This window comes from Bombus huntii, chromosome 14, assembly GCF_024542735.1.
Source record: "Bombus huntii isolate Logan2020A chromosome 14, iyBomHunt1.1, whole genome shotgun sequence".
Classification (NCBI taxonomy): domain Eukaryota; kingdom Metazoa; phylum Arthropoda; class Insecta; order Hymenoptera; family Apidae; genus Bombus; species Bombus huntii.
The window spans coordinates 5,200,648-5,215,159 of NC_066251.1; the positions used below are offsets into that span (position 1 = coordinate 5,200,648).

A 14,512-nucleotide genomic window follows, 5' to 3' on the forward strand; every position below is an offset into this window, starting at 1 on the left:
TTATGAAATAGCATTTTTATTAAATTTACATTTATATTGCACAAGTTCATTTTAGATTAAATGCACTTTACGATACTGTGATATTAATATCAGTTTGGGAAATATGATTCTAGAAAGTCTTTGAATCTTCCTTACCTATTGTTTTGCTAAGAAAATGAATATTTACCGAGCTAACTAAGAACTATTTCCATCTAAAAAGATCACTCGACGATCTCGTCCGGTTAATATAGGGCTGATCTTCTTCATATATTTAGACAATACTACCCAGTCCAAGTAACCGACTTCGTGATTTCTACCACAGGTTTCGAATGGGACGAATCCATCCCCACCTTGGACTAAGAAGGTTGGAAGTACAATTCTGTACCACTGATCTAACACCAGCTCTTCGTACCTTGGTACCTCGCAAGCTCTACATCTGGAAGAATACGCGAATTACGAAGATTTATCGATGTTATCGGTGAAAATGTAAGTACTCACCTTATTTTGACATCCTCCACCTTCCTGGAATTTCCTTTTATTTTATAAACCACTTTTAGCCCTGACCATATTAAAATATCTTCTTCCATTTCTAGGATCTGAAATGGTTAAATTAAATATACAACGTCACGGTATATATTAATAAAATATTTATCAGATATCTATATATAAGTTAGTTGGCTTTGAGGAGGACACAGGGAAAGCAAAAGAGAACGAGAGCCTAGCGCATGGCAGCACTTGTTACACGTCGGTAGAAACGGTGCTCGTTGATAGGAGCTGGAACGTAAAAGTATGTAAACATAAAAACGTAAAAGTTGATTACGCTTTCTGTAAAAAGTAAATTCATTCGTTTCGTACAATCTTCTCTAAAATAAGCTACAGCTTTCTAATAATGAACACACACAGGGTGAAGCACGTAATTGGAAGGACTTTTCGGTGAAATTATATATTTATATAGTTATAATAGAATTCCATTTAGAAAATTTAGCAAAAGATTACATACGTACGTATATTAACAATTTATTGTATTATAATTTCAGAAACGATTTGCGATTACGGCTTCGTAAATGGACACTTCACGTGTCTACATACAAAACAAATTAATTAAGTGAAATTATACTTTCTCGAAACCATTCGACTTTTATTCCAAATATTTTTCGCCGAATTAATTGCTGTGTAATTGAAGCAGTTCCAGTTACGGCACATGCTCCGGCCGATATTAAGTTTCTTTAAATTAATGTGAATTAAGATAAAATGTTATACCTGCAGAATGCAGCTGCCTTTTAATTCGAGGATGTCCCAAGTGTTCTCGAAAGGTTGAGCCATTATCAGATCGGCAAACGTGATATCTTGACCTATGGAGTCTATAGGAGCACGTATTCCTCCAGGATTGTAAACACCAACTGCAGCGTATGTCCACACAGTTTTATTCTCTGCTCTCTCCACATACTACGATCATTTAGCAAACACATTTCATTAGAAAATCCGTGTATAGACATCGCTTTAATTTGCCTCAAAATAATTCTTTAATCGTTAATTCCAGGGGACAGACGAAATATTTGTGACATACAGCATCGACCATGGCGTCTGTGATCAAATTTCCAAGGTTGCATTCGTTTCTGCGACATTTATTGTCGAGGAAAACTCTCGTTCGAGCAATCTTCGTTCCTGCCTTCTCATCTACCCTTACTTTCCATGGTGCCAAAGCCTTCAGCATCTCAGGATCTGGAGAAACATTTTGATAAGTGATCATCTAACTACGTTTCACGAAAGAACACATTCTCAATTAATAAAATATTAATTTTGATTAATACCTAACAAATTAAAAAAAGATCGATTCTTCCAGTCAGAAAAATATAAATAAAGTACAAGTTAAGAGGTAATTGTTTAAAATTTCATCAATATTACAAGATTCCTTCATTTTCATTTACTTGATTGATACAAAAAAGTAACTATCCCCTAAATGTTTGGTATAATGTGTACATATAATAAAAGCAGAGATTTATTCTTACCTTCCTCGATAGAGTAATCAAGGAGAATCGGATTTCCGTCCCAATCAACCACCTCGCCATCCGCATCGAACCACACCGTCAAGTTCCCCAGGTACCTGGCACAAACAGGAAACCACTTCCTCATTTTCTAGAAGAGAAGTAGACGAAACAACAGGCAGTTTCTTTTTTTATCGAGAACAAATTACCAACTTTGTGAAAGCAGCTGCCTGAACGATCAACACTGTTCTGTTGGTCTCCTCTTGAACCACCACCACGGGATATTCATCCTCTGGCTCGTCGATGAAAGGGGCTGGTCCTAAATGATAAGTATTTTATCGACACAAGCGTTTAACAATTAATAGAAATAAGATCTTCCAGCAAATGATCGCTATGGTCTGATAAAATATACACATAATATGCTAATAATAATAATATACTATAACTATACTAATAGTAATACTATTTAAAAATTTGTTCACGGGATAATCACAGTAGTCTAAGTAAAATGACGATAATAATAGTAATAAAATAATATTCTAAAAAAGTAGTCAATAGTAAAATAACGATAATAATAGTAATAAAATAATATTTTAAAAACCACTCTAATTTAATTTAGCACTCTAATTTAAAACCACTATTTTATTTTTTAAAAACCACTAATAAAAAAATAAAGGAATATAAATATTCTTATTTATTTTTGAGGGTAGAACGAAGATGATCGTTAGATCGTAATATATGAATTCTCTGATTAAGTGTTTGATATTTTCCTTCCTGATCGATCATACGAAGAAGTATATCATTTACCTACGATATGATTCGTATAAAATTCAAAATGATTCAACTTATAATATTTTGTTTCGCGTATCTTCTGTTTGAAATACCGTTGCAAGGTTTTCAGTAAATTATTCTCTTTGCGGTGGTACAATGAGTCATCTTTCTTTACGAGTTTATATTCGATTATTTTAGAGGCAGAGCTGGCCATGGCCATCGTCGAAGGTTGTATGACTGCTAACTATATACAAACTTTCAGTACTGTTCTATTTGAACATTTGGGACGATGAATACTGCAGGATAATAGAAAATGTTAATCAATACGTTTAATTAATATTCCAAATACAGGATAACTATCACGTATTTTAAAAAATACTTGAAAAGTTCGAGAATATCTAGATTTTATTTTTAGAAGAGTCTTAAAAGGAAATTGAAGAGAAACGAAGAAAAAAAAGCTGATCTAGAAAAACTATATAAAATTCAAGACAACAATGGCAAGAGTGTATCAGTTCCAATAATACAGTATTTCGATCAACAACTTGTTTTAACAAAAAGCAAAAGTATATTTATCTTAATCGAGATAAACAGAATACTATCGAATACTTGCAAATGTAGTGATTACCTGAATAAAGAAACGTATGAGAATGTCCACCAACGATAAGGTCGATCAGAGGACACTTGGCTGCCATTATTCTGTCCACATCCAATCCACAATGGCTTAAAACGATAATAATGTCGATCCCTCGGGACTTCAATCTCCGTGCCTCGTCATTCACCGATTCCACCTCATCCAGAAACTTTAATTTCCCGGTAATGGAAATTGTCTGGTAATTTGTAAGTTTCAATTAAGGACCAGAGTAACGTCGAATCACTCTTCCGGTTAAACCTTCGTCAACGTAATCTTCTCCCGTTTTCTGTCTCGTGCAATTATCTCCGTGCTTCTTGGAATCCGTTTAAACGTATTGATGATTAAAATATAGTTTAATAGTGACTTTTATGACCATTTTTATCTCATTCATATATAAGGCCATAAGAGAAACAAGATAAATTAAGAATACACTGATGGTTTGTCTCGTTGAATGTGAAATAAGTTTCAGCTATTAAATTATTCAACTATTCAAATACAATACATCATATTCGATTATGTTACACTAATCGAATAAAATATTTAGAAGATAATCATTTAACGAACATATTATTTTATCAGATCTCGTTTTGAAGATGTCGTTTGTATTAGTTTATCTAAATAAGCAAACAATTTTTCTTCCAGTTATTTCGTTACTTAATTATCAAACTTTTGTTTATCCTATTTAACATAAAATAAAAATCGAAATGATCTGCCAGTTAACCCAAAACAATCTTTCTTTTTCGTTTCTGTTAAATCTCCTTCCGGAATATTTTCAAAAACGAAATCTAGATATTCTTGAATTTTTAAATACCTTTTTAAAATACATAGCGTTATCCTCTGTTTGGAATTTCGATTAAATTTTAGTATTATTAGTTTAGTATCGTTAAACGATAAAATACTTGGAATTATTATTTTCTATATTGATCTTAAACAAAATATCTTCAGTTAATTAGTCAATATTGGGAGATGACGAGACCTTAATGTTGCAAGTGCATTCTATCCTTTAAAAAAAACTCATGATTCGCTCGATTACGTCGACGAAGGATTAATCAAACGTGAAATTAAAATTCGATACGAACGTCCGTGGTCGATATAATAACGCCGATGACTCCGATCTTCGTGCCATTCCTTTCAATGATTGTGCTGTTCTTATAGAGCCCCTAAAAATATTGCAGCAACATTCATGCTTCAGATTTGAAATTTCAATGGAAACCTTAGTTATAGTATAATGTACTAACCTGCATTGTTGGCTCTTCACTTGCATCGATATTGGTGACTACTACTGGTGCCTTGACCATTTTTAAAAACGGAACCACTCCCTCGATATCATCGTCAAATTCATGGTTTCCTATTGTCTGAAAATTTAATCGTCTTATAATCTTTTCTTCTAATAATTCTAAGTACGAACTCTATCTACAATTTATTTTATTATTTTATTAAATGATTTAATCTACGAAATCTAAATAAACTGAGATAACATTGATTATCGATTATTATCGGTACGATTTAAGAATGTCATGTTTACATATCAGATTTTGTATTATCAAATAAAGAGATATAAGTTATCAACATTTATGTAGTTATTACCACTATTTTATTATTATCTGTAAGTTACCATTTGCCAATTCCGCAATTATTACAATCAATCGACCTTCTTTTACAACAAAACTATAATCTTCCATGATCGTCAGAAATTTACTGACTCGGTCGCGTAGATCCTCGCACTCAATATCTGGATCAATTTAATTAACAGACTGTTACGCGATCACGAGCGAAACCATGTTTTCCCGTGGCTTCATCGACCAAATTTGACACGATAAATTCAGCTCCATCGGTTTCAAACATTAAATTTCGTTTAACGACGAGAACGAGCCACGTTCGAATGATCGATTGTTAACTTTTTGACCCAATTAAACCAATCGACCGATCAACAGCGGAAAGAAACCCCTTTTCCTATTCTTTTTTATCAGTTTATCGTCTCTCCAGTTTAGTTCCACTTTTACATCGTTCTTCGAAAGACTCTATCTCCATCGTTTCTAACTCCATCTCTGTCATTTATTTCCTGGGACGATTATCATTTTGTTATTTTAGTTGTCTTTAATTATCACGATGCGCCTCAAGTTTCGTTTCGAATTAATAGAAAAAAATAAAATGTTTTTTCCTTATCACATATTTAAAATCTCTTCTCTCGTGCTGATAATTGGCGATAGTTCAGCCTCAACATACTTGTTTTCGCGTGATTATTTCATGAGGCCGTCTTACCATAACATCGTGCGGTAACATGTTCATGAAGGTGGCAGTCGCGTTCCAACGGTGAACGTTGTACCACAGTGTCCCTTGATAGTGATCGCCAGCGTTCAAGAAAATTGGATTCGGCCTTTCATTCATTAAACGATTCACTGCCGTGGAGACTCTTGAGATTCCACCGACGCAATCCTTCTCCTCGCCTTCGTGACACGCTTCGGATCGAGGGCCTGTTTGCTCGAATCTAGAAAATATTTTCCTTCGTGAATAAGTTTGAGCGATACAGTGGTTCGCGAAAGATGATGTCAACAGATAGAAATAATATTCTAATAGTTACCACAGGAAGCTTTAACACGTATATTGCGTAAAACATTTTGAAATTTTATTAGCATTGTAATGAGACTCGACTGTCATCGTTATATCGATAAAATATCAGAACAATATGTACGTAAAAGTTACAAAATATTTCATGTCATGATTTATTTATTATCTTTGACAGTCAACCATTCATCGTATTAGTAAATCGCTATATTCAGGACTATGCTTGAAACTAGTTATACGCTTAAAATGAATATTCAGCCTGTGTACTAATCTTTTACCGTATGTACTTTTGCAACGACTATTTTGTTACTTTTGTACACGTTTTCAGACTGATACAAATTTTATGAACGTAGACAATATCGTCTCGTTATAGTGGCAATGAAATTTCGTAATGTTTCATACAATGCGTACAATATGGTGATAACGGTTCTCCATGGTGAGTGTTCAGATACTTTCGCGATGCTATAATTGAATTCCGAAAAAACAAATACAGTACAAATGTACAAATCGAGTACAAATATTACTCGAACAGAATGGAAACTCGCGTCGAGGGTGGATATTGAGCAAGTCGAAGCTCGTTAATAGAAAAACGAACGCGATAAAAAAGAGTTGTCATGATCAGTCCGAATCATCGCGTCCCTGGCCTTGAGATTTCACTTGCTGAGACCTCGGAAATCAAGCAGCTCACGCTTTTAGAATTCCGTTTCCATTGTTGAACGACCAGTCGATTATGTAACCGATTTTCATTCCCCTTTTCTACGTAGTGTCTCTCCTTTAATGCGAATCGTCATTCGATCATAAAATTGTTAATTACGGCAGTTATCGATGTTATTTATGCATCGTGTATTAACCATCGACGTGTTTACGATCGATCAATATGATCAATTCAACAAATCATTTTGTATTGAAAACATCACTCGATGCGAATTATCGTGAATCATTGTTTGTGGAAGTGTAATAAAATTTCATGTCGTGTTTGTAGATATGGATGTCTATGTTTTGATTTAAAAATGCAGAGAATGCATACAGTGTACAAAAATAGAACGTGAAATATACGGAATATAATATTCGTTATAATATTAATTTCTCTGTTCAAGGCTAATCACTAATATCATTAGCATACTTTGCAAATACTATTACTATATAAATGATATATCAGTAATATATTACATATCTTTAAGTATAAGTTTTTTTTTTTATTAATTTAATATTTCACATTCACAATTTGTCCAATTTGGACATTTGGTAGAATTTCTTAGTTGTTTGATTATCATGTGGGTGGCTATCCCCAATGGGGTACCTTTAAGTATAAGTTGTAACTTGTAAATTGATTAATTAGTTAATTTGTACTAACTTAATCCTAGCAGGTCTGAGAAAGATTAGGCTTCCTTGTCAATACTTAATACGCTATTTCCTCTGCATCCTAACAGTACAAACAATTATCGCGAATAATAAACTTAGTATGTGTACAACAGCAACATTAACATAAAACGTTTCCATTGACCCAGATTTTTCGATTCTCGCAACGTCATTCGCGTTCTCATTGAATTACCATTCACTGAATATATAATATACATTCTGCCGTTCGGCTTTTTTGTAGTAACTATATATATGGATTTTGTAAAACAATCAGAAATCAAGGTTGAATCAGTAATTAGAAGAAACGCGCACTACCTTCCTGCGGAATCGTCAGATTATTAAATCGAAATTATTTCTTAAAAGACATAGAAACAACGCATCTTACCATTTACTACATATTCTACTATACAAACTTGCTGTTTAAATATGACGATTTTAACAAACAAATTTAAAAACAGTTTGCCATTTTATTAATTTCTTTCGATGGTTTTCTGGCAGATATCCCAGAGATAGCTTCACGAAAAACGTTTCGTTATTTTTTTACTCAAGTTCCTTCAAGCTCTCCTGCAGTATTCAATCTTCTCGAAAGAATTTTATAAAATAGCCAGAAAATGAAATCACCGAAGTTTAATTCGTTTTACAATTAAAACGCGTGTTATGAAAGACAAGCATGCGGCTTACCTCGCGTGGAAATCATTTAGGTGTATCACCGACAACTCGAATAAATCCGATCGTCCCGGATAATACAGTCCCCTTCCGGTGAATCCGTAACATATCTGAAGCAGAAACGGTAACAGCAAAAACGGAAGCATCGTGGATTGAATTCGTGCATCGGGAACGTCGCGGCTCTCCTCCAGGAATTACGTCTCTGGAATCTTCTTCACCGCATCCAAGTCGCTTCCCTCGAGTTTCTCTACGAGAACGAAATAACGTGTCCTGCATTCATAGTTGGAAACTAGTTCGTACCACGGTTTAGACGATATTAGGCACTACGACGAAGGCTCTCGCGATCACTGCTCGAGCTTTCAAGTTTGCACATTGAAACGTGAAACTTCGTCGAGTCTTATTCGACGACTTTTAAGAGAAAGGAGAATCTGAAAGGAATATGTTCGAACGTAACGTTAACCAAGATTAGTCTGGACCGTCGATCTATGCGATCTTCTTACGAACAAAGATCAAAGAATACATATTCAATCTTTCTAAACGATATGAATAGTTGTTGTTGTTGCATAGTGTTTGGATTGACTTTTTACGATAGAAATTGTATGTATCTTGTCTTAAGCTTGTCTTTAGATTTCTTTTAACGCTTCGCGGACTGGAGACGCGAATTCACGTATTACGTATAAAAATGTTAACTACTGTTAAATAAGACAATAAAAAGAAGCAATGGACGCTATAAACAAAGCGTTATGAATGTGTTTTTTACATTACATGCTTGAATAATACGAAACCATTATCAATATATCAGATGTAATATTGTTTGGTCGGTTCGTTCGGATTTTTAAGGAATTTAATAAAATAATAAATTTTCCTTAGCACCTCTCCGTCGGGGAAATTGTTTTCAAGCATACCACACTGAAAAACATTACTAGAAACATCTCTAAATATGTTCGTTGATTTTTAATAAAATATTACACGTGTTAAATGCTGCTCGAAAAGTTCGTTATAAAATCGACATAAAAAATCATATTGGAAAGGTTTTCGCCGAAAAACCTGAGCCCTTCTGGAAGGATGGAATATTAGAGTTACGTGAAAGATGAAGAAAGCTTATGGAACGAAATGGCATAAATGTATATCGAATAGAAATGTAAATCGCAACGAACTTTCCGAGCGATCTTTGGAATCTTTTCGGTCACTGTGCAGAAATACGCGGCAATTCGGACTATGTGCTTGTCAGAGCATACGATACTCAAAATGTCAAGCTGTTTGCAGGTTCTTCTTGGCGTGTATTGCATTGTCAAAGCTAATAGGAGGATGAATACGTATCGTTGATACAGATAGTCTAAGTAGATAGCCTAAGTAAACCAGCAAAGAGGAACACTAAATGAGATTATCGGTCTACTATATCTATTTCATTTAATTCTTCTGTTAGATGGCTACCTGTGTGTAAAGTGTGTAAAGTAAAGGTTTGTAGATACATACAATGTCAAAACAAATATTTCTTGAAATACATAAATAAAAGCTACAGGCTTGATTATTGGTCACGCGTGTCTTTCGGAAGTTAATTGAATGATAAATTGAAAAATAATGATTAGAGAAAAACAACGATGTTGGCTTCGTTGTAAACCTCGAGCGATTAGATCGCTGTGTGTCGTTAATAACCCTTCAAAGGTAACCGTTAAAATAATTGAAAATGATACCTGTTTCATGAAATCTAAGGACGTAGAAAAAGCGGTGGCGATCAATTTGACTTCTGAAAAAATTAAACGTCGATAAAATGGACAAACAGCCTATTCTTTCAATCCCTTCAGATCCTCGGAAACAATAATCGTCCTTTATGTGTAATTAGGTTAAAGCAATCGCGATATCATTATCGCGTTGTTTCGTAACAGTACAGTGAATTTATCATTCGCCGCTGACAGAACTAATTTGGCATTAATTAATTCGCTGGGAGGGACGATTGACGGAATGATTAATGGTCTAATTCATCGTGACATCGTATGTAAAGTGTCTGAGAAAACTGAGCCAAGCCGTGGCGTTAAAATGACAGAAAATAGAAACGGACCTGATTAGGAAAAATTAAATAACTTCGAACGATACATCACGTGGTGCGGTTAACTTCTCCAAAAGTGAAGGCTCGTCGAAGATTTTAAGGTCACTTACGTTTTTTTTAAATGATATTTATATGAAAACCATTTCAAAAGATATTTATATTTAAAATGATAGTCTAAAAAATATTTCGATGTTGATTTCATCAAATTGAGCAAGACAAGCAATTGATGCAAGACAAGGGAAACATGAGCATAAAAGCACTGTATCGTTTCTCCTTGTCTTTTATACGATAAGTGTCACAAGTTAAGATTAAGATATCCTTTAAACTAATTTTTCGACTCGAATGTACCTCGATGCTTTTCTGTAGAGAATTAAAAAATGCATCGAATAGTGTATAAAAAAAATGTGTAGTTCCATATAAAAAAGTAGAGGTGGCTTTGAAATTTTTAAAACGTCTCCACTTTCGGACGAAACAATTGCGCCATTTACTCGAACCATTTAACTTTTCCTAATGCTTTTTCCTATCTTTCACCGTTTGAACGCTGTGGCTTGGCCCAATTGTGCGTGACACTCTGCATATTTGTAGGCAGCGTATTATTCTTCTTTCTTTTCCTACATTCCACGAATTTCAACAATTAATTTCTACCTTGAAACGTATAGACTACTTGGCCATGAAACGTTTAGATTACTAAACAGCAACGTGACTTGATGACTTATCTGTGAGATGTAATGATAGCTTATAAAGACTGTTACGCTATCTGTACAAGATACTAAATATTAGGTTGCTGCAGAAGTATATTTTACAAATTCAATTTACGTTCATCCATTTAGATATATTTTTATCATACTTTTTTATACCGTTTTGCAATGCTTAAGAAAAGCTTAAAGTCGGTTATCAGATTTATGATTGTAAAATTCAATGTTTTGAATATCCGATCGATAAACCGTGGATCTAAACAAATGTAGAACTAAACAAAAGTAAAACTAATGTAACCAAACAAACAACGCCTAAATAGAAATTTCTTATCTGCATTCTGCGTTTTTTCATGTTTGAAAATTTTCCATAAATGCATAAACATCTACAGTGTAAGATATTTCACTGTTATCTTCTGTCAGCTCTAGAGAATTAGATAACAATTCCATATTTAATACTGATAACTTGCTCATGCCAAGTATCCCAAATTGAACTTGTTATTCAATTACTTTGAAGCGAAATTGACATAAACATCACTAACATGAATATCATCGATCGAATAAAGCATCAGTTCATTGTTATTTCAGCCGCTCACAAGCCGTACTGATTAACTCCATAAATTACGAAGCGAAGGAAATTGTTTTTAAAGTTACAATTTTTTAATACCTGCGGATTCACGCTAATTTATGTATATTTTCTTGCAATAAATAAACCCGTGGAAGCAAACAGCTCGTTTCCTCGCCAAGTCCAATATCAATCACGTGTCCAAACATGTAATGAAATCGAGAAACTTACGAAAAGCGGAGTTGATCAGTTTGCCTTCCGAGAGACTCGTTTCGTACTTTTTCTCGGAGTTTTAATAAAGTACTTATGAACTTGTGTTTATACGACATCCGTTTCCTAGTTTTACTCGTAGAACACGCTATATAGCTTCGTTTTACGAAAACCACACACTCCAAGGACACACTCTGTATACAAACGAAACGACGGACAAACTGTATGCGACAACCTAATATTAAGCACGAGTATGAATTTCATCGTACGCGAATGTTGTAATTTGTGGCTGAACCAGCGGGCAACGATAGAAAAAAAAATCCAGATGACAAAACAGCGAGAACAGAGTTACGAAAGGGAGCGCGAAATAATTGTCACAATCCGCGGATGAGAATCGCGGAGAATCTAATTTCTCGGCGGAAATGTCGCAATTTGCCGCGTAATCGGTCGATTTGCCAAAACGCGGCCATAATTAGCCGCAAAACGCGTCGTGATTAATCGCAAATTTAACAATCACGCAACACACCTGTCGGTCGTGAACGCTCGTCCTCAACTGTCTAGCTGACGAAAGGAACCACGTTTGCATTCCTTCCACGACCAGACAAATTCACTATCAGGATAATACAATGCTGGTTATACAACAAACACGATAAAAAATTCCGTCGGGAGAAGGCAGATTGTCTCTTTTGTTGCTCGGAACGTTCGTACCGGTGTAAACACGGAAATTTTTCGGAAACTTTTACTTAAGATCGCTAATATTGTTCTTGGCGATTAAAACTCTGAAGTTGAGATCTTTGCGTGATACGTCAACGTATATATAGACTAGGGTGTCTCTTTACTTCAAGGTTCTTTTTTCTTATCAATCAATAGAATCAGTATGAGGTAGGTTAATTAAATTGCAATTGGATTTTCTTGTTTAACGAATCACGTGGAATGCGTTGAGAGACACACATTATTTGTCTCGGGATCCTGGATGACAATCTTATTCGTAGGTGCTTAGCATATTGCCGTATCGTTTCGTCGAGATAAATACGCTTAGTGACATTGTTTAGTGACGATCGTTAACGTCTCTGTCGATTAAATATCATCAGAACGTCAAAAATACGTGTGTTGGATATATAAGTAAGATTCGAATAATATTTTTTAATTAGAGTGGCTATAAAGAGGATTTGCGCGTACCATTATCGTCCAGTAAAACGTTCCTTTAACAAATTCTACGTTTCATTTTCGTAGTATCAAATTTTTATAATATACGTGAAAGTACCACTAGTTGACACAAAATTTGATTATACTTGGTATAAGCTAATTAATTACGTAAATTTCGTAATATGTACAGCGACATGCAGATTCTTTTTGTATCCACTGTGTATTAATCTTGAAATACTCTAATTTCTCAGAATCCTCTTGCATGGTAAGCTATTACTTAATAACATTGGTAAATTTACAAGTTACAAGTTATGGCTTGTAAAATTCTATTGTATAAACAATTTTTACCATTTTATACGTTAGAAATTAATCTCCGATATCATTAATACGTTTCACGACAGTTCATAGTAAGATGATTGACTTACAGCCGACTAATGACAAATTGTATAATAAAATGAATGAAATATGTGTAATAAAATGTATCCCATAAACATCTTTCATCGCGCGTCAAACATACTTATTCTGAAACTCTATTGTCAGAACTGTTACTGATGATAGAATATTACTGCAAAATGATATATCAACACTGATAATTTTTAACCTGTAAAACAACTTGTAATAATATCGTATACTTGCAAAAAGGATGCAGGAAGTATAAGTAACAAAGAGCTTCTCTAGAAAATGGGTAAAACAAAAGCCAGTAAGTGATACAGTGTACCTACTGTAGCGTTCCGAGATTAACATCATCCTAAAACTAAGAAACACAAAACATGCTGGAACTTTATCCTACAATTAACAACGAAGTATATCAAAGAAGAATTAAGAATATAAATTTTGAAGCGGCTGTTGCACGCGAAGATCAAGGTTACACGATTACATTCTTGCCTCGATTGAAGTCTGGCCAACGATTCCACGAAGGCTTCGTCCAAGGTAGATTAACTAGTTTAGGGCAAAAAGAGGCTGACTTATATGGATAAATGCGGATAAAAGGAGAAGGGCTGCAGGTAAAAGAATTTCAAACTAAGGGACCCTCGAACAATTGGCAGGCTCTCTTACCTTAGGAATCCTTTTTATCTGGCTCGGTTTGCTCTTGTTCTTCGTACGAGCAGTATCCCAGGAATTGAAATCACTCGTGACAGAAAGCGAACTGTCTAACAACCCGATTCTTCGTCGATCATCTCGCCGAATGGAGGCGAACGACGCCTCTTTCAATCGTTAAACGATGCAAAGTTAATTAACGCTAGAAAAAATCGAAATGAGAAATGTCAGCCTTTCTCGTCCTCGCAGTTACACGTATCGTCAAAGTATTCGGACACTAGTAGCAACTTCCTACGAGTTATATGTGTCATCTGAAAGATTTGAGAGAGGAAAATACGGCATGATATAATGTGGCCATCATCGAAATTGATAAGGTTTAATCGACAAGATATTTGTCGAAAACGTACGCTTCGTAAGAGATAAAAAATTATTTGATCGGTCAATTAGCCATTATATTAACGATTACCGTGTAAACGTGTTTTAATTACGGTGCTCTTGAAGTATAGGCTTGAGTCTATTACGTCAATGCGTTTTTACGTGGTTACTAATGTACTCTTTATCGTGTGTTTCCTTACTCATGTAGAAACTGGTTGCTAAGTTATTCGTACGATTTTTTTTGCGACTTCGATAGAAAAGATAACTCCGTGTATAAAACAGATGGCGAAACGACCTCGATAATTTATATCCATGGAAAATCTCCCGATACATCAGACAATAGATTTCAAAACTCGGCCCAATTAAACAACTAACGAACTTTGTAATATTTCGCTAAAACCCTTGCAAAATCGCTCGCTATTGCGTTTCCCCTTATCGTGATTTCAATCGATTTCTTGCTTCAGTAATATATGTATACGTAAT

The 14,512-nt window shown here is 34.6% G+C and overlaps 1 protein-coding gene across 4 annotated transcripts in view; it reads right to left on the reverse strand.

Moving 5' to 3' along the window:
* LOC126872979 (apyrase) overlaps nt 1-14,512 on the reverse strand; it is an 18,913-nt gene continuing 4,401 nt past the window's right edge. Inside the window, exons 1-12 of one of the 4 annotated variants that reach the window (XM_050633315.1) lie at nt 11,997-12,157; nt 7,972-8,203; nt 5,629-5,854; nt 4,605-4,721; nt 4,446-4,526; nt 3,361-3,562; nt 2,178-2,283; nt 1,989-2,083; nt 1,547-1,701; nt 1,240-1,425; nt 478-575; nt 1-415 (exon numbers count right to left, since the gene is read on the reverse strand). In XM_050633315.1, the coding sequence (XP_050489272.1) occupies nt 175-415; nt 478-575; nt 1,240-1,425; nt 1,547-1,701; nt 1,989-2,083; nt 2,178-2,283; nt 3,361-3,562; nt 4,446-4,526; nt 4,605-4,721; nt 5,629-5,854; nt 7,972-8,102 (1,638 nt within the window). In that variant the 5' untranslated portion in view covers nt 8,103-8,203; nt 11,997-12,157 and the 3' untranslated portion in view covers nt 1-174. Of the gene's footprint in view, nt 416-477; nt 576-1,239; nt 1,426-1,546; nt 1,702-1,988; nt 2,084-2,177; nt 2,284-3,360; nt 3,563-4,445; nt 4,527-4,604; nt 4,722-4,988; nt 5,212-5,628; nt 5,855-5,947; nt 6,512-7,971; nt 8,204-11,996; nt 12,158-14,512 lie in introns of those variants that run through there. The other 3 variants (XM_050633314.1, XM_050633316.1, XM_050633317.1) reach the window with 3 other exon arrangements.